Genomic DNA, 20,566 nt, shown 5'->3' on the forward strand with positions numbered 1-20,566 from the left:
CAGAAATAAACCCACCTGCAGTCAATTAATCTAAGACAAAGGAGGCAATACTATACAATGGAGAAAAGACAGTCTCTTCAATAAGTGGTGATGGGAAAACTGGACAGCTACATGTAAAAGAATGAAATTATAACATTCTCTAACAAACACCATACACAAAAGTAAACTCAAAGTGGATTAAAGACCTAAATGTTAGACCAGATACTATAAACTCTTAGAAGAAAACACAGGCAGAACACTCTTTGACATAAATTGCAACAATACCTTTCTGGATCCACCTTCTAGAGTAATGAAAATAAAAACAAACAAATGGGACCTAATTCTACTCAAAAGCTTTTGCACAGCAAAGGAAACCATAAACAAAACAAAAAAGGTAACCCACAAAATGGGAGAAAATATTTGCAAACAAAGTGACCAATAATGGATTAATCTCTAAAACACACAAACAGCTCATGCAGCTCAGTATCAAAAAAATAAACTCCCCAATCGAAAATGGGCAGAAGATCTAAACAGACACTTTTCCAAAGAAGACATACAGATGGCAAAATGCACATGAAAGGATGCTCAACATTACTAAATATTAGGAAATGCAAATCAAAACTACAATGAGGTATCACCTCACACCAGTCAGAATGGCCATCATCAAAATGTCTACGAACTGTAAGTACTGGACAGGGTGTGGAGAAAAGGGAACCCCCCTACATTGTTGGTGGGAATGTAAATTGGTACAACCACTATGGAGAACAGTATGGAGGTTCCTTAAAAAGTAAAAATAGAACTACCATATGATCCAGCAATCCCACTCCTGGGCATATATCTGGAGAAAAACCATAATTCAAAAGGACGCATACACCCCAGTGTTCATTGCAGCACTATTTACAACAGCCAACACATGGAAGCAATCTAAATGTCCATCGACAGAGGAATGAATAAAGAAGATGTGGTACAGATATACAATGGAATATTACTCAGCCATAAAAAAGAATGAAATAATGCCATTGCAGCAACATGGATGGACCTGGAGATTATCATAGTGAGTGAAATCAGACAGAGAAACACAAATATCATATGATATCACTTATATGTGGAATCTAAAAAAAATGATATAAATGAACATATTTACAAAATAGAAACAGACTCACAGACATGAAAAAACAAACTTATGGTTGCCAAAGGGGAAAGGTTGTGGGGGGGAGGGATAAATTAGGAGTTTGGGATTGATATATACACACTACTATATATAAAATAGATAATCAACAAGGGCCTATCGTATAGCACAGGGAACTCTACTCAATATTCCGTAATAACCTATATGGGAAAAGAATCTGAAGAAGAATAGATATATGTATATTTATAACTGAATCACTTTGCTGTACATCTGAAATGAACACAACATTGTAAATCAACTATACTCCAATATAGCATACAAATTTAATTAAAAAAAGACTATAGGGACTTCCCTGGTGGTCCAGTGGGTAAGACTCTGTGCTCCCAATGCAGGGGTCCTGGGTTGGATCCCTGGTCCAGGAACTAGATCCTGAATGCATACCATAACTAAGAGTCTGCATGTTGCAACTAAGAGTCCATGTGCCGCATCTGAGAAGTCTGCGTGCCGCAACTAAAGATCCAGCATGCCACAACAAAGATCCTGTGTGCCACACCTAAGATCCAGTGCAGCAAAAAATAAAGAATGAATGAATGAATAAATAAAAAATTTTAATGTATAAAAAAATACTACCAAAAAGTTTTAAATGAGGTACATATGAAAAAAAATGAAAAGAAAAAAGCAAAAAGAAAGCCCTTGCCTATTCCAAGGCTAGGAAAAAAATGACCTTCCTTTTCCTTTTCCTTTTGTCCTTCCTTCCTTCCTTCTTTCCTTCCTTCCTCCCTCCCTCCCTTCCTTCCTTCCTTTCTCATTTCATTGTTTTATATTACAATTTTTAAAATCTAACATATTTTGGTTGGAGCAAATATATATTTTAATGTTTTTTTCAGAGTGACTAGTCAAGTGTCCTAACACTTTATTAAAGAATCCACAGAGTAGAAGTCAACACTATCATCTACCACATTTCTATATTTGCTTAAATGTATTTCCAACCTCGGTGTGGTTCTACTGCTGTCTTGGTCTATTTCTGAATTAGTGTCATATGAATTTTCCTGGCCATTTTTCATAATATTTAAGACAAACTTAAGCAATGTTTTGTCAAATTCCCTTTAAAATGTTAGAAATTTATTACTGCCTTGAGTTTAATAACTCATTAGCTTTAGGAACTGATACAGTCTTTCTGCCCAAGACCAGAGTATATTTATAGTATGTTTATCTGTTTGTCTTCTTTTACACTCTCCTTAGGCAAGTTTAATAGTTTTCTTCATGTACCTCTTATACATTCCATGTTATATTCATTCCCAATTATTTTATGGCTACAATGCCTGGCATGTAAGGACTATTGGAGAAATGTTACTTGTGACTAAGTGGTTTCTGTTAGTATAAAACAACAGCAACAATTATTTGTATATTTGTTTTATAACTGGTCATATAATATTTTTAATAGGTTTTAAAATTTTTCTAACCAATCACTATCCACAAGTAATGATATATTTCTATTATTTTAAACTCATTTTATACTTGAATGTATTAACTTAAATTCTTCTGTTTTTCTGGTTTTTATGCTGTATGTTTAATTTTCTTGATTAATTGCACTGGCTAGTACTTCAAGATTATTATTAAATAATGAAAAACAGCTAAAAGGTAGTTAAATCATCCTTTTCTTATTCCTGACTTTAATAAAAATGTTTCTAGTGCTTTACTACTAATGATGATGGAAGAAGTTAATTTGAAAGTAAGTTTTTCATTAAGTAAAGGAAATATATTTTATTTCTATTCTTACCAAAGTTTTAAAAATCAGGCATTCATTGAGACAATTATATGGTTTTTCTTTGTCTGACTCATACAAATAGATTTCCTAGTAGGGCATCGTTCTGACTTTTTAGGATATACCTAGCTATGACTCATTTAGTCTTTCAAATATTTTACTAGATCCTATTTGCATGTATTTTAAGAATTTTGCATCACTATTCACTAGTATAGAGTACGAAAACTGGTCTGTGGTTTTACTTCTGGTATACTTAAGGTTTTAAAAATCAGCACTATTTAGCTTTCATAAAAAGAATTTGTAGATTTTCCATCTTTCTTCATACCCTAGAAGATTTTAAATAGGATTGAAATTATTTTCTTCCTTGAAAATATGAAAGAATCCACTCTTGGAGATGTAAGAGATTAGACCTAGTGGTTTATTTGATTGTTTTAATTTTTGAAGGAATCAGCTTTGGAAATTTTATCAGATTTACTATTTATTTTCTAATTCATTAATTTGTGTTTTTATTTTATTAATTATTCCCTTGCTTTATTAAAAAATTTTTTTTTACATTTGTTTATTTATTTATTTTTGGCTGTGTTGGGTCTTCACTGCTGCACGAGGGGTTTTCTCTAGTTGCGGTGAGCTGGGGGCTACTCTTGTGGTGCGCAGGCCTCTCACTGTGGTGGCTTCTCTGTTGCTGAGCACAGGCTCTAGGCACATGGGCTTCAGTAGTTGTGGCTCAGGGGTTCTAGAGCACAGGCTCAGTAGTTGTGGTGCACGGGCTTCGTTGCTCCATGGCATGTGGGATCTTCCTGGACCAGGGCTCGAACCCGTGTCCCTTGCATTGGCAGGCAGTTTCTTAACCACTGCACCACCAGGGAAGTCCCTCCTTTGCTTTCTTTAAGAATAATTTGTTGTTGTATTTCTAATTTCTTGAGTTAATGAATTTATTCTTTCTATTTAATAATGAAAATGGTTAAGTCTATTAATTTTACTCATTACAGCTTTGGCTGCATCCCACATGCAGTATTACTGATATTGTTATTTTCTAGTTTCTTTCCCCCTCTCCCAAGTTGAAGTTTTTTCTATACCTCTATTTTTCCGTTCTTATTTTTCTAGATTTCATGTGGACAAAACTGGTTGAACTGTAATCTTTGATTTATGACACACTGTCATCTTTAGTCCATGAATAGTCTCTATTTATTTGCTTACTTATTAATATAATGAACACCCATGAACCCACCATGAAACTATTTTCTGTTTGATCCGAAGTTTAAGAATAACTTTTACATTTTTAAGGGTTTGTTTTTAATCTTTCTATTCCTGCTACACTTAGCAGTCTTCTTATCTGTAAAACAGTGCCTATTTCACAGGGTTATTATGAGAATTAAATGTATTAATGTTTGTAAAATGTTACAATAGGGCCTGGTACATAGTCAGTACTATTTAAGTGTTAGCTGTTATTTTTATTATGTTAGATCAAACTTATTAACTATACATATTTCTTACATATCTCATTGTCTTGTTCTTTCTACTTGATTTGTCAAGCGCTAATAGAAGTGTGGTAAAATCTCACTGTACTACTGCACTGTTGCCACTTTTTTTCTGATTTTGCTTTGTATAAGTGCTATGAAATCCCAAGCAAATATATTCATAATAGTTGTATTTTTATTATAGGTTGGACCCTCTTTGTTTTATCTCAATTTTTACCTTGAATTCAACATTGTTTAACATTAACAAACAAAACCACTCTGATTTTTGTTGTCATTGTTTGCATTTGTCTGCTATATCTTATTTCCTTTTACTATTTCTGAGTCACAGTGTTTCAGATTTGTCATTTGAGAACACATAGCTGAAGATATTTTTCTTCAGTCCATTTAGAGTCCTTTTCTTTTAAAAGATGAATTTTATCCAGTTACATTTATTATTAAAACACATGCTTGATCTTGCCTTTGCCATATTGTTTCCTGATTTAATGCTTCCTTGTTCCTTTTTTCCCCCTATCTTTTGCTGTAAATTCTCTGTGTTCTTAAAAAATTTTTCCCTTCAGCAATTTCAAAGTGATACATACTCTGCTTTCTGTTAAACAAGTTTATAACTTTAAATAACACACTCTGACTTCTTTTTCTCTGTATATCATTGATGTGTGTGTGTGTTTTTTTTTTTTTTTTACAGTGCTTGGCTCTCTACCCTGATGAGATTCACCATTCACTTGCCAAAACTCCTCCTCACTTATGCTAGACTGAGCTTTTCCTCCACAGACCAGACTAAATGGCTCTGGCTGCCCTTGTTTGTGGCTGTTTAAAAACAAAACTCGTTAACATATTGTCAAATCCTCCTTCTCTGAAGCCTACAGAGATTTGGCTCTAGCTGCTGATGGTAAAACAGCATGTAGCCTGCAAGCCATGGCTCCAGGCCCACTCTGGAACAGGGGCAGGGCAGTACAGGGTGGGATGGGAGGCCCAGAGGTTTAGAAGTGATAGCTGCAATGTCTCCCCATGGCCTGCCCCGACAGGAGGCAGCATGTGCTGGAGGCAAACAGCCTGGGATCAGAGTGGCCCTCTCCCTCTCTATAGTCCAAAGCATTCCTTGTTAGTTGCTCACCCATGGGGTTCTAAACTCCTCAACAATATCAGGTGCTTGCTCCCTCTGGGCTAGGAAAGTTTCTGTTTGTTCTGATCACCCTTCTCTCTGCCCACCAGCACCTTTCACAACCCTCTCCAGGGCTGTTCCATCTCCTAGAAGGGCTCTGAGAGATGAGTAAGGTACTTGGGAACCAGATAGGGCATCCCTGGAGTGCCTCACTGCTCCTCCCGGCCTCACCAAACCTCCCTATTTTCCATAGTCCAGTTCCATCAGCTTCCTCCAGGGAGTCTTCCTGATTGCTCCAGTTCCCCCTGACCTCCCATCACCCTGAGTCATCTACTCCATTCTTACTCAACTCTCTCTCGAGCTGATATCTGACTATCTCAAACCTGCTGAATCTGATTTCTCCAACTAGACTGGGAGCCCCTGAGGCCAGAGCCAGAGTCTCTTCCTCCTATTGCTCCTCCACGGCTCACAGGACCAGTAGATACAAGGAGAGCTTAGTAAAGACCCATTGAACAAATGGAAAGTCAAGACAAAGGACTCGGAATCTGACTCTCTTGGCTCAAATGCCACATCTGCTGCTTGTAAGTGGTGGGGCTTTGGGTGAGTTACTTAATGTTTCTACAAAGGGTTGCTATGGGGATTAAATGTGATAATGCGTGAACTACATAGCTTGGCCTCTAGCCCTAGAAGACATGGAATGAGTGGAGCTACCAGTGTAATATCAGCCTGCATTGTTAATTGCATTGAACCAGTCTGACGGAGTGTCTGACGCTGTGTGCAGGTGGGTGTATCACCAGGGCTTGGGTGTAGGTGACTGGTGACCTGCGACCTATGCCAGCTGTGCACTGTGATCTGGGCAAATCACTTCCCTTTGTGGAACAAGGAGGCCTGGAGAGATGACCTCTGTGAGCCCTTTCTGCTCTGACCTCCATATGTGCTGTGGGTGTTGACAGTTTATGAGTTGGTCCTGATCTGGGGCCCTGGGGGAATGCATTTTCAACAGAGGCTCCGCCCCAGTTTCTGACCTGGTTTTCCAGCTGGAGATCTCCTTTCTCTACCTCCCCTCCTCCTCCATACCTCCCTGCCCAATCCCCAGGAGGGTACCAGCGCTCCACTGCTGAGCAGGATCATGAAGATGATGAACGTCTCGAACCAGCTGTGCTCCACAATGTGGTAGCAGGTCTTACGCAGCCTCCACCAGACCTTCCCTGGGGCCTGCGTGGTGTCCACGGTGCAGCAGGGACAGCGCTGGACACAGCCTTTGGGGGAGGGAGAGGAGTCAGACCCAGTCCAGGGCCTGCAAATGCCCACATCTGATGGCAGAAAGTTGAATGGTTGAAAGAATGACTGAAAGAGGTTACAATGATGGGTAATGAACTGGGTAACATGGTGGGTGGGGCCATGGCAGGGGGTGGGTGGCAGGGAGGGGTGACTTTGAGTGCCGCCCTCAGGAGCCCACACTCAGCAGGTACCCTGTGGATAAGCTGGATGGACTAGGCAACCAGTAAGTAGAGGAAGGGCCTGGCAGTTCTGGGCAGGGGCAAGGCTGGGGTTGGGATGAGCTCCAGCTTGCCCTGTGCTCATCTAGGAAACTCTCCCCCTGGGGGAATGTACCAGAACCCCCTGGGGTGCTGTGTCCCTGGTCTTTCTCCACGTTTGCAGTTTCTGAGCCTTAAGAAGGGCAGACTCCTCACTGATAGCCCCAAATGATGTGCCACATGGAGGGCAAACCTTCATTTTATCCCCAGCGGCCCTCCGAATATACCATGGATTCATAAAAGCTCTAGATGCCAATCACCAGCACAGCCACATGCCACACCCACCTTGAATATTTACAGAGGGCCCACTATATGTCAGGTGCCGTGCCAGGGCCTGAGGGAACAGGGGGAATTAGATCCAGTCCTTGCCGCTGTGGGGACACCTGGTCATGCTACCGTCCCACACACGCAGCCGATCCACAGAGGCCCAGCCCAGCACGTCACCGGCACACTTGCCATGACTCATGTCACAGGCAGGTGGAGGGGCCCCCAGGGTCTCGAAGAATGGGGGAAAAATGGCAGGCACCCAGATCAGAGTGGAGTGCGACATGGCCCACTACCCCAGGAGCTGCAGGTCCTCCTGCCCCGGTGGGCAGGGCTGAGGCTGGGCCAGAGGCCCACCCAGGGCAGTACCTTTAGTGAAGCAGTCCTCTGGATCCTTGACGTCCTCTCCGAGGTCGGGGATCTGCTCCAGGAGGTCAACAGTGTTGGTCATGTCTGCTGTGCTCCCCTCAGAGTAACTGTTCTCGTGTGTCTGTGGGCAGGACCGTGGGGTAGGGTGGATGAGGGCATGAGTGTGGGCTGTGTAGCAGCCTCCAGCCTCAGGCCCAGAGTCTGGGGGAGCCTGGGGCTCCCAGAGTGGAGGTGCCCAGACTATCCTCCATTGCACACCTGGGGAATCTGAGCCTGGGTGGATGGGAACCTGCCATGAAGGTCACCTAGCCTGGACCTTAGGGCTCCTGAGTTTGTGATTCTGGTCTACTGGTGTCTAGGGCAGGGTACAGGGGGTCGGGGAAGGGTTCTGGGAAAACCCTGGGGATGGGGAAGGCATCCAGGTGGAAGTAAAACAGACATGGGGTGCAACAGGGACACACACTGGGACACGGACACATAGTGGCAGCTCGGCACACACAGAGGAAACAGGCATGCCACACCCAGAACAGAGTCAGAGCCAGGATCATGGGCACGCACAGGTAGCAGGTCAGACATGCAAAGAACAGGCCAGCAACCCAGCCCACATTTCTCACTCAATTCATGTGGGTGCTGGTGTGATGCACAGAGCCTGGAACAAGAGTGAGAAGGTGCTGGAAGCTTTCCTGCCCGGCTGTGCAGGGTTCTGCTGCCCTGATCCCGCATAACTTGATTATAGAGAGGTGTGTGCAGGTGCCCTTATGAGTGTCTGTGTGTGTCACATGTGGGGTGCCAGTGTATAGGGGTGTTGTAGTTCTGCCCACTTCCCCTCTTTGGGCCAGTGCACCCATCTCCAGCTGCCATGAATGCTGTTTAGCCAGCCCCTTCTCCAGAAAAGTGTCTTTAGCCAGGGACCTGCAATCCCTGGAAATGGCTTGGTGGTTACATCGAAGCCAGGGGTGGCTGACGCCTAGTGACTGACTGATATGGAGGACACCAAGCTGAGGCTGGAATCCAGCCCGCATGCCATCTGGAGCTGCTTCTTTTGCCTCATCCTGCTTCTCTCACTTCCTTATGGGTCTCTCCTGAGGGTACTCCCTCAACGAAACATTAGCACAGGAAGCCAGGCTCCAGCTCTGCTTCTAGGAGCCCACCTTAATGATAAGTATGGTGGGGAAGGGGGTTCTGTAAAGGAAGGGCAGCCTTCATTTGCTTCAGGTCACGTCTACATTCCCCGACACAACTGGCCAGCCTCATGCCACTCAAGCTCCACTCCACTTAGGGGCGAGCTGGTTTGAGTTCTTGGGCAGCCTTTGCTCTCAAAGTTGCCTTCTTTTCCCTTCCTTCCACTATTCACTCCACCGCTGTCTCAAAGTCCTCTTTAACCTTGAGGTTTGCGATAAGGAAGGGCTGGATCCTGGTGAGAATGCAGACAGTGCTCCTGGGTGCAGGGTGGTCTCCCGTGGCTTTGAGGGTCATGTCCTTCTCCCAGCTTCATTGAGCGGCACCGAGCTGGGAGAGGCACAGTCAGAGGTCTTCATGCAGCTTTTCTTTTCAGACACTGGAGCTGTCACGTGGGAGGACAAGTTCTCAGAATCCCGCTGCAGATGGGATGAGGTGTCCTTCTCCCAGGAAAGCCCCAGCCTACCTCGTTCTCCCTCGTTCCCACCGTGACCTGATTTGAAGAGGTGATGAAGTTACAAAACTCGTTCAAAGGTCAACGTTCTAGTACGGGAGCCTCTTCCGTCCGTGACCTTCTGCTCCTCCTATGTCTTCCTGTTCCCACAAGGCTTGGTGTGTCAGACTCTCCAGGGGGAGAAGTGTGACCTGTACAGTCAGGATGATGATTCCACCAGGCCCTCGTGCTTACAAACTGGCCATGATCACAAAGCCACCAATGGGCCCATCTCACGTAAGGAACAAGGCAAAGGAGAAATATCCTGTTGGAGCAAGTCACAGCTGCCGGGATGAGGACCGAGGTCAGGCAGCAGTTCAAGGGCCCCTGAGTGCTGCCTCTGAACATATGACCTCCATCTTCCTTGGTGCTCGGCAGAGCCAGGGTGGGGTGTAGTCAGCTGTGCCACAGTCCAGTTAGCTCAGGGGTTGCAAACTCAAATGTTTACAGGGCCAGGTAGGTGATGGAATGAGGGCAGGCAGGTGGGAACTGGCAAACCGGAGCGCTCCAGCCGGTGTCAAGGAGGAGGCGGCGGTTACCACTCGTCTCCAGCAGGGCGGCTCTTCTTGCAACTTTTTTTTTTCCAAGAGAAGCCAGAAATGCAGATTTTTTTCCACAAAAGCTTCTGGGTTTTAAATGTTGGTAGCAAATTCAAATTAAAACCCTTTGTGCTCCAAAGCCCTCCGGCAGGCCTTGTGTTTGCTGCCTCTGCTTTTCTCCAGGTGAGAAGCAGCTGGTGGCTTGTGTGCCAAGAACTTGTTCTCAGAGCTCCCACCGCCCCCTGGGATGGGCTGATTCACAGGACAAACGTGCCGACAGGAGCAAAGCACAGGAACCGAGTGAGGAGGGGGTGACAAGCACAAGTTTGGGGTTAGTTCTGCATCGTGGTCCTGAGGGGCTGCTTCCAGAATTTCCCCATGGCTCTGGGCCCCAAGCCGTGTCTCCCCTAACAGGACAGGGCTGCCCATGCCCCGCTCCGCAGACGGGTCTCCCACGCTGGCTGTGACGGTGGCTGTGGTTCCCAGCAGCAAATGCAGGCCTGTGCCCAGGGCCTCTCACGGCCTCTAGTCCCAGCAGCGGTGCCCCACCGGCTTCAGGGACAAAGGTGTGCATTACTTCACTGCACCCTGGGGCTGGGGCCTCTGTTCTCCGCTGCTGCCGCAAGTCTGCCTGAGCTGCACTGGCCTCGGCCCCAGAGGAGGTGGTCTCTGACACCTGGCTCCAGGACCTGGGCTCCGGGAGGGCCTCTGGGCTGCCAGACATAGGCTGGGATTCCTGCTGAAGAGACCCCCCCGCAGCCCATGAGCTACCAGGTCGGAGTATTTCTAGGACCCCTGGCTCTGCTTCAGGCCCTGCCCATGCAGCGGGGCACTGCCTCCTGCCCTCTTCATGAGGTCTCATCTCACTGAAGACCCCTCCCTCGGGCGTCCTGAGGCCGAAGGAGGCTCCTGATAGGTTCGGGCAAAGGGCCTAAGGCTAGACAAATCTCCCTCTCCTCCCACTCCTTGAAGGGTACAGCTGGGCTATGATGCCCAGCTCCCAGATGCTGGCAACTCTACTTAGGAAGGACATGCTGACTTTTCCCAGGAGTTCCCATGGCACCCCAGCTTGCTTGCGTGCCCGCACGTGTGAGCACATGCGCGCACGCATACAAACACACACACACACACACACACACACACACACACACACACACACACACACACACACTGGCCCCAGGGAGCCAGGGCCAAAAGGCTCAAGAGAAGGAAAGGAGGAGGAAAAGGAGGGGCAGGCGGAATTCCACTCCTGTGCTGGGAACGTCCTGGAGCTAATTGGAAGCTGTGGTCCTGGCAACGCCAACGCTCCCCCTCCCCCAACCGACACTGTGGCTGTCCTGCAGCCCGACTGAAAGGGCAGAAGCTGGCCTCTGGGACCACAGGGAGGCAGGAGGATGTGGAATCAAGCCTGGAGCCTCAGATCAAATTCCATGCAAGGGAACAGCTGTTCTTCTCAGCCAGACCTACCCAGTGCAGGCCCTGAGGAAGCGGCCAGGATGGGCCCAACGAAACAGAGAGAACCAGTCCTCTCTGTTTGACCCGAGACCTATAGGGAGAAGCCATCTAAGCCTAGCTCAGGCCATGAGAAAACTGAGGGAGCTGGGGTGGCGGTGAGGGGTACCATTCCGTTTGTCCAGACTCTAGTCCTAAGTGTTAAAAATAACAGGTTGGGAGATAAGATAGTGCTGTCTCTGACACCTGCCATCTTAGGGATGCTTATTTTTAAATCTCAGAATTAGCTCTGGGCCTGGGAGGAGGGGAAGGGGCAGTGGGGAGGTCTGGAGGTTACATTCCTCCCTCACCAAGCCATTCCACCTTGTTAGTCCTGGAGGTGACAAGGTCAGGGCAGGGTCTGGGGGCCAGGTGTCCTAGCTCTGTCCTAGATGCATGAGGAACTCCTAGCAAGTCTCTCTCTTCTCTCTCTTGCTGTGCTTCAGTTTCCCTTTCTGTACAATTAGCTGCCCGTGACCAGCCAGGGGATGAATGATGGACAGCAGTCCCTCCCAAGATGCCCTCCTGGGCTGGGCTGGGCTGGGGAGAGAGGGTTCAGAGCTGGTTTCAGCACGCCTCCATGAGGCTGGTTTTTGGGGGATGGCCTGTCTTCTCCCTCCAGGCCACACCTGCTGGGGCAGATGCTCTGAGTGAGGCTGGGTCCCCTGGACAGTAGGTGCTGCACACACGGTGCGGGGCTGGGATGGGGGATGGGGCTCACCTGCTTGCTGGACTCCTCCTCTGTGCTCAGGCTGTTCTCATCCTCCTCTTGGTCATCCGTGTCTGACTCGGCCACGGCGATGGGCACACACACGGGCTCCGGATCCCCGGGTGTGCCCTGGCCCGGCCGTTGGCCTTCCTCAAACCGTGTCTCCTTGCGGGCTGGCAGCGCCTTCTCTGTCTCTGAGGGTGGTGGGGGGCTGGAGGTGGTGGTGCAGCCGGGCAGCTGGCCCTGGGTGGCGAGGGCTGCAGGCTTCTGAGCCCGCCGCTGCAGAAGCCCACAGCAGAAGTCCCAGGTGGTCCGCTTGATGAAGCGCAGGCCCCGCTGGATGCGGGCCAGGGCCAGCTGGAGGTTGTTCATCTCCCCGTCCTCGTCAGGGGCTGTGAGGTTGTCTGCACTGAAGGAGCTGAGCAGCAAAGCCAGGAAGAGGTTCAGGACCTGTGGAGATAATGCCGTGCCCTGCGTGCTCAGCCTCGGGGCTATGATGAGCACTGCCAGAGGCAGACAGCTCGAGGCTTAAACCCTGGGCCCTAGGCTCTCATCCTAACCCCCCATACCCCTGAATATAGACAGTTTGGCTATAAAAGGAAAGACAAGTTCTCATCCTGAGGTAGGCGATAGGCCCAGGCTGAGCAGCTGCAGCTGGTCTCCTGCTGATGCTTCAGTTGGGATACCAGCGGGGGCATTGGGCCCTGATTGGGTGCGTTCTCATGGATTCCCTGGCCTGACACATGCTCAGAGAAGGTCCTCAGTCTAGGCGAAGGACAAAAGGAGGGAGAAGACGCCAGCTGGAATCCATCTTGACTGAGAGATGCGTGCCCACACCAGGACCAGATCTGAAGAGGATGGGCCAGAAAAAAAATCCGGAACACTGGCCCTATTGAAACCACCTAAGCCCCTCCCTCTGAGCTTGCCTGTGTGCTCTTCCACACATACTTTGTTTTTTCCGCACTTACTTTGTTTCTTCCACAGATATTTTGTTTTTTCCACATGTACTTTGCTTCTAATAAATGCTTTTATCTTTTCACAATCTTGGTCTCTTTGCTGAATCCTTTCTTCAAAGAAGAACTGAGGTCCTTCTTCCAGCATTTCACTGCCAGAATCAATCCCTCCTCCCAAGGACTCAGATACAGTCTGAATTGAGGGCGTTCAAACCCAGGTTTCTTGGGTGTTGGCCCAGGTTCAATGGGAGAACCATGGGTTCATGTGATGTCAAAGCCTGCAGATGGGGCCTTGCTGTCTTGGGAGTAATGGGGGGCAGTGAGGTCAGGGTGAGCACAGGGCTGCTCCCTGGGAAGTGAGATCCAATCTGGGATCAGCAGGGCCCACCCATCCATTCATTCATTCATCCATCACCCATCTGCTCTTGGGGCTTTCCTGGGAAGAGGCCTCTGCATCTGTTGGTGAAGGAGGGGCAGTGATATGTCCCTGAGTTCCCCACTGAAGCTGGGTCACCACTCAAAGATCTGGGGCTCCAGCTGTGCAGCACTCTCCACTCTCCCCAGATCCGACCATGCTTTCCAGGTGAAGGACATGGGAGAATGAGCAGAGGAGAGGGCGATGCCAGGAAAAGAGGCCAGGTGGCAGCCCTTGGGCGCCTGGGACTAACTGTAGGGTCAAGCTACTGAGACAGAGTTGTGTCCAGGCAGTGAGGGGTGCTTGGATGGGTGCTGCGTGCAGGATTACACACTTGGATAGAGTGGAGGGACCTGGGGCTGAGGCTTCAGAGGTGCCGGAACACACAGTCTTTACTTAAGTTATTTATTAGGGGTTATGGACTTGATGTCCATCCCTAAGGGGGGTTTGAAAAATCTCTCTGTCTTCGGATGGTTCTGGACTACTGCTTGTTGTTAAACCACCCTGCAAGTGTGAAGTTTTAGCTTTTGTTAAAAAAGAGAACTTTTACCAAGTGACAAGGGACTGGGCTTGGGGAGGGTAGTTGAAGATGGTGGTGGGCTCGTTCCACACAGGGTTCAGACTGGCTCATGAGCATCACCAGGCCAACAGGACAGAGACACAAGCTCCCCACCTTGGGCTCGGGTCTCCCCTCCGCAGCCACTCCCAGAAGGGAGTCCAGTTGAATGGGGGCCTCTATAGCAGGGTGGTGTGTGAAGGTGGACACCCTATCTGAGTCCCTGCTCTGGCTTCTTACAAGCCCCTGAGACATGCTTGTCAGCGAGCTGGGAGCGAGAATTCTGGCGAAAGCAGTGGGCAAGGTTGGAGTGCCAGGCCTCAGAAACGTGCCTTTGCTTTAAACATTAACATTCATGTGGACAGTATGGAAAGGTTAAGGAGTAGGCTCTCCTGTTCTATCTCCACAGAGAGATGATCACTTTTGACACCTGGCAGTCTCTTTTATGTCGTCACTGGAGGGGTGACGCATGTGATGTGATGCAGAGCTGCAGAGCTGCTGTCTACACTGACCTCTGGCCAGGCTCCTGGCCTCTGTCCACACTGGCCCAGGCCTGGCCTGCCTCAGCTCCTGGTAGCCCACCCTGGGTTCACATCCCCTGACCTCCAGGCATCTGGGGCCAGGCTGGGGGCAGGGCAGGGGGTGCCTGGGCAGCCTTGCCCACCCACAGAAGACGCTAGGGCCTCCCCTGCCGCCGGCTTCAGAAGTTCGGCTGCTTCCAGTGCTTTCCCTGTCAATCACACTGCTGCTCCCCAGCCCCTGCCTGATGATCACTTCCCATTTCAATGACAATCTTGCTTCCACCCACGCCCCGAAGCAGCCCAATTCCTGAGGCAGCCAGGGAGGGGGCCGCGTGGGCTGCGTTAGCTTCCCTCCTCCAGCAGCCTCTAATCTTCTCATCCCCAGTCACAGGCTGTGTGTGTCGCAGGCTGTGTGTGCGTGCTGTGTGTGCACGAGGGCAGCTCAGCCTGGCCCTGGGCTAAAAGCTCTGTGTACTCGCATCCTCCTTGGAACACACAGAGTCTGGCAGCCCCAGAGCTGTGCCAGGGGCTGAGCGAGGGGCACCCTGAGGGGCGGCAGGTTTGAGGGGATGGGAGGGGGGTTGCAGGGCCCTCCAAAGAGCTGGGATCCACTGGCACTGTGCACTCTGCTTCCTCTCTGGGCTCCACCTATGGAGGCTGAGGAAGACCGACCCCAACTTGGCCTGGTTAAGTCACATGGGAGGAGAAAGCAGGCGGGTCTGGAGAAGGGCTCTGGAATCTGCAGCCCACAGTACTCACATCACCTAAAATCCCTCTATGAGCCTCTGTGAGCCTGAGCTGCCCACACCATGGGCAGTGGGAGCCAGACACTGCAGGTGTGACGTTGGAGCGTGTGTGGTCCCCCTGTGTACCCAGGAAGGTGGCTGCATGTCCACAGTGGACACTGACCTCTCCCTGAACAACTGACCGCTCTCCAACTTGCCTCTTCCGAAGGCTCCTTCTCTGGCATTTAGATTTTGATCTCTCTCAACTCCAGAATTGCCCACATTGTAAAGACACAAGGCAAGATGCACTTTCCCTGGGACAGACAGGTGGCCATGGGAGCAAAGACCTGGGCTTCTCATTACAGGACCGCAGGGACTCTCACCACAGCTATTCAGGATGACATACAAGGTTCTCTCGGGCCCCACCTCACCTGGACCACCACTACCTGCCTGTGCCTGTGCTTTGCTTACCTTGCTTCTTCCCTCTCTAGCATCACCTGTCAATCAGGTCAGCGGGAAACCCCCTCCACCAGGAAGCCTTCCTTGATTTCCCCAGCTGAAGGGGCTCAGCACCCACGGGCTCCCTCTTAATGGCTCTGACCATTCTGACCAGCTTGAGAGTTATCTCAGGCCTGTTTGAACTCTCCACCTCCTCACTCTCTCAAGGTGGTGAGCAATGTCAGAGCCACATTCATCTCTGTGTGCCCAAAAGCATCTGGCACAATATTCTGCGTGCAGTGGGAGCTCAACAAATGTTTGTTACGCCGAATTGAACCAGGCGACAAATCACTGACAGTGAATAACTAATAAAACAATGAGGAGAGGAGAAAATAATTAATTAATGGATATAAAATGAATACATAATGAATAAATAGGTAAATAGATGGGTAAATGGAAGAATGAGCAAATGAAGAGTGATGTGCGTGAATGGATAGCTAAATGAGTGAGTGAGTAGATAGCTGGATGGATAAATGAGTAGATGGATGGGACTGATGAATGATGGGTGGGTTGACGGATGGATGTAGAGGTGGATGAATGAATGGAGGGATAGATGAGTGAGTGGAAAGATGGGTGATGGATGAATGAATGGATGGGTAGACAGATGGGCAAATGGATGGATGAACAGGTGTGCACACGTGTGTGCGAACGGGGGTTGGTGGATGGATGGTTGATGGATAGATGAATGGTGGGGTAAGTGAATGAGTAGATGGAGGTTGATGGATGAATGGCTGGGTGAGTGAGTGCATAAATGGGTAGGGAGATTGGTAACTGAGTAGGCAGATCGATGAAAAGGTGGACAGGTGGATAGGTGAGTTGGTGGGTGGGTTACTGATGAGTGGATCGATGGCTGGATAGGTAGATGTATGGATGAGTAGAGAGATGAAAGAGTGAATGGGTAAGTAATAGAGGGATTGATGAGACATGGATGGATGGGTAAGTGGGTGCACAGATGGGTGAATGAATGAACGGGTGAGTAAATAGATGGAATGATGGGTAAATGAGTAGATGGATGGATGGGTAAATCGATAGATGGATGAGAGATTGATGGGTGGATGGATTGTTTGATAGATGGCTGAGTGAGGGAGTGGACGGATGGAAGGAAGCGTAAGTGAATGGACAGATGGATGCCTGGGTGGGTGGGTAGCTGGGTAGATGAATGGATGGGTAGGCGAGTGAGTGTGTGTGAGGCCACCGGCCAACTTACCACGAGGTTGCCAATGACCATAACAAGCAAGAAGACCAGCAGGCACAGCGACTGCCCAGACACCTCCATGCAGTCCCACATGGTCTCGATCCACTCGCCACATAGGATGCGGAAGATGATGAGGAAGGCGTGGAAGAAGTCCATCATGTGCCAGCGGGGCAGCACACCTGGGTCGCTGATGCGGTGCCTCAGCTCTGAGTAGTTCTTGCCAAAGAGCTGCATGCCCACCACAGCGAAGATGAACACGATGATGGCCAGCACCAGCGTCAGGTTGCCCAGTGCCCCCACTGAGTTCCCGATGATCTTGATGAGCGTGTTCAGGGTGGGCCAGGACTTCGCCAGCTTGAAGACCCGAAGCTGGGGAGGGAGGGGTCCTTGTGAGGGGCTCTGGCTCCCACTGCCCATAGACACCCTCACCCCCGACAGCTCCTGCCTGAGAACCCAGGGCACCCTTAAAGGTCACCGACACCTGTTTCTCCTCGTTTGTGCAAGAGCACACACTATTGCTTCTCTCCACAGCCTGAGGGCAGCTTCATCGGGCCCTGCTCTGGGAGTCAGGTCAACAGCTCCAGACTCCTCCCCCAAACCCACCCCTTCTCTCTGTCCCCACACCAGCCTCCTATCCACCTTGGTCTCACTTCCAGGAACCACCCAGTAGATTCCCCATCATGGAATGTCCCTCTTCCAGAACCCTCCTCATCAGATATCCTTCTGGGTGAGCTCAAACCATCCCTGACTTGCCCAGTCACCTCCATCTTTCCCTCCTCTCAGTCATCACAGAGAAAGGGAGCTGGTGTTTCGCATTTACTGAACATTCACTGTGCCAGGCCTTATGTTTAGGATGGACCTGCTCATTCAGAACTCCAAATAACTACATGAGGGTGGCACTATTATTACCTCATTTGACAGATGAAGAAGCCAACCCTTAGAGGTGGAGTATGTTGTCTAGGTCCCTTGGCTCTTGGCAGTGGAGTCGGAATTAAAACCCACAGCCTAGGCTTTCTATTTTGCCCCCAACAGCCCGCCTGCCTAGCCCCAAGTGAAGCCACTTCCTCCAGAAAGCCTTCCCTGACCTACCTCTAGCCCCATGCCTGGACCTCTTAGACATTTTGAACTCAAAGCATGGTCCACAGACGCATAGCTTTGACATCATCCGAGACCTATCGAATCCACATCTGCACTTTCGCAAGATCCCCAGGCAATTTGTGTGCACATTAAAGTTTCAAAAATGCAGATTCCAAAACCAGGAGGTAGAGCCTCAGCAGACTTGGCTCCACCTGTTGCTTGCCATGTGGCTTTGGGAAATCGTTTCATCTCTCTGAGTGTGGTATGGGAATGTAGTAATACTAGCTCCTCTCCTGGGATCCTGTGAGGACCAAAGGGGGCATGGTGAGTCATAAAGGGCTTTGCAAATCGTCAGGATGGATGGGCACCCCAATTGCCCCTCTGGAGGGAGGGCTATCTCCCTCTGTCTCGCCCACCTCTGTGTCCCCCACATCACCAGCCCTGGGGTACCTAGCAAACAGCTGTTGGGTAAGGCATGAAAGATCACAGTAGCAGTGATTAAGTGATGACCTCGGAGGGGGTGTGGCTCAGTACCCCAGACCCCCACCCACTCGCCCCCTGCCGGGCCCAGCCGTGTACCAGGCGGAAGGAGCGAAGCACCGACAAGTTGCCCATGCGGGACAGGCCCAGCTCCATGAGGCTGAGGACGACGATGATGCTGTCGAAGATGTTCCAGCCCTGCTGGAAGTAGTAGTAGGGGTCCAGGGCGATGATCTTGAAGGTCATCTCTGCTGTGAAGATCCCTGTGAAGACCTGGGAAGCAGCGGGAATCAGGGGTTCCCGACGTTTAGGCTGGAAAAAGCCTGTGGCAGCAGGGGCTCCCTGCCTCCTGACTCTTGCTCCTGTAGGGTCCCCCTTCTGGGCTGCCAGCTCTGACTGCGCCCAGAATCCCAGTGGGGACACCTCCAGCCTGATGCCTCCAGCCAACTCCGCTGTTTCCCAGGCATGACCCACCAGCCTGGGCCTCAGAAACAGCCGGGCCCACTGCAGGCTCTGCAGGGACTCACGGCTCTGGGAGGCACCTGGGATCAGGGGAAGCTGGGGTGGGCCTTGACACCACAGCTCCAGACCCCTTCCAGCCCGTGTGGCCACAGGAAGTTTCACACATGCCAAATACACACATTCCCACAAACACACTTTCATGGCTCATGGCTTTTGCCCGTGCTGTTCCCACTTCCTCCCTGTGCACATGCTGACTCTTCTCACTGTGATAACAACCAGCCACCATCTCTTGAGGCTTGACTATGTACCAAGAGCTGGGCTAGAATGCTTTGCATACATTGTTTCTTTTAATCTGTCCAACAACCCGACGAGAAAAGTATCATTAACCCCATTTTACAGGTACAGAAACTGAGGCACTGAGAGGTTAAGTAACATGCCTGGGGTCAAGTAGCTCATAAATTTGAGAACCAGGAGATGAACTCAGTGCAGTCCTTCAAGATTTAGAGCAACCACTCTCCCTTCTAGAAACGTTCCTGAGGTGGGCAAGGGCTGGGCTTCACCTGGTTCACCGACTCACGAGTCCTGAGCAGCCCAGCTTCAGAAGACAGAGACTCAAGGTTAAGGAGTCCATCGTGTGATGGGCCAGGCAGGCCCAACGGCTCTGAGCTGTGTCAACTGCTATGACAGGAGGGCGCATGGCTCTGGGAGGAGGGGATATCCCCTGAGGGTGTGGCTAGCAGGAAGTTGGTGCCTGTGTATCAGGCCTTCCTGGAGCCAGGTGGGGTAGGGGGTGGGGTTATCCTGTGGGTGGTGAGGAGGCTCTTCGGTCTTCTGCAGGGGAGGCCTGAGGTCAGAGGGCCTCAGTAGCTGTGGAGGTCAGAAGCATGGGAGGCATGGCTGAGGCATCTCACTGAGGTCAGCACTCAGGAGTGGGGGTTACCTTGTCCTTGGCACCTGCCCTGAGGAGACTCTGCGCTGAAAGGAGAGAAGGAGAGGCATCTGCACCTGTTGGTGGCCCCAGCACCAGCCCTTCCCCTTCTCCGGAAACGAGGCCCTGTGGCAGTGGGCTGGGGGGCAGGGGATTGCTGTTGGCCCAGGGAGGGCACTAGGATGGCAGGTGGGTGGGCACCTCTGCACTACCATACAGGGTACCACCCATCAGCCCAGCCCATGTGACTTCAGTGGTCCCTTTAGTGCTTGTGCCCAGAGAGAACTGTCCTTCCACCAGCTGGGGTCTTAGGGAAGGGAGAGACCCCAAAATCCTCCAGCCTCTGCTCAAATTCCTAGGCTGCCCTCACATGTGAAGAGGCATCCTTGGGTTCCGCCGCTTTCCCTGCCCCCATAACTTTTCCATCTCTCTGACCCCATCTCCCACTACTCTTCCAGCCACGCTTGCCTCCTTGCCGTCACCTCCTCAGGGCCTCTGTACCTGCTGCTCCCTTTCCCTGGATCCTCCCCTCCCCAATCCACAGGACTCACTCCCTTCAGGTCTCTGCTTAAAAGCCACCTCATCAACTCAACAAAACTTCTTAACACTTAAAATCGGGGCCCCGCCCACGATTGTGCTTATCCTCTTCCTTGCTTTGTTTTTTGTTCCCTCATATGCCACCCTGACATACTGTACGGTAGCTGTGTGTTTGTGTGTTGAGTCT

At 50.0% G+C, this 20,566-nt stretch overlaps 1 protein-coding gene across 7 annotated transcripts in view; it reads right to left on the bottom strand.

The window, feature by feature from the left end:
* The window catches only part of SCN5A (sodium voltage-gated channel alpha subunit 5), an 85,907-nt gene that overhangs the window by 23,690 nt on the left and 41,651 nt on the right, over positions 1-20,566 (bottom strand). For 3 of the 7 annotated variants that reach the window (XM_032648522.1, XM_032648518.1, XM_032648515.1), the window contains exons 14-19: positions 18,552-18,725; positions 16,908-17,264; positions 12,045-12,482; positions 10,410-10,571; positions 7,622-7,742; positions 6,555-6,709 (exon numbers count right to left, since the gene is read on the bottom strand). In XM_032648522.1, coding sequence (XP_032504413.1) covers positions 6,555-6,709; positions 7,622-7,742; positions 10,410-10,571; positions 12,045-12,482; positions 16,908-17,264; positions 18,552-18,725 — 1,407 coding nt within the window. The remainder of the gene's footprint in view (positions 1-6,554; positions 6,710-7,621; positions 7,743-10,409; positions 10,572-12,044; positions 12,483-16,907; positions 17,265-18,551; positions 18,726-20,566) is intronic. The other 4 variants (XM_032648517.1, XM_032648519.1, XM_032648520.1 and 1 more) reach the window with 2 other exon arrangements.

Source organism: Phocoena sinus, chromosome 11 (assembly GCF_008692025.1).
Source record: "Phocoena sinus isolate mPhoSin1 chromosome 11, mPhoSin1.pri, whole genome shotgun sequence".
Classification (NCBI taxonomy): domain Eukaryota; kingdom Metazoa; phylum Chordata; class Mammalia; order Artiodactyla; family Phocoenidae; genus Phocoena; species Phocoena sinus.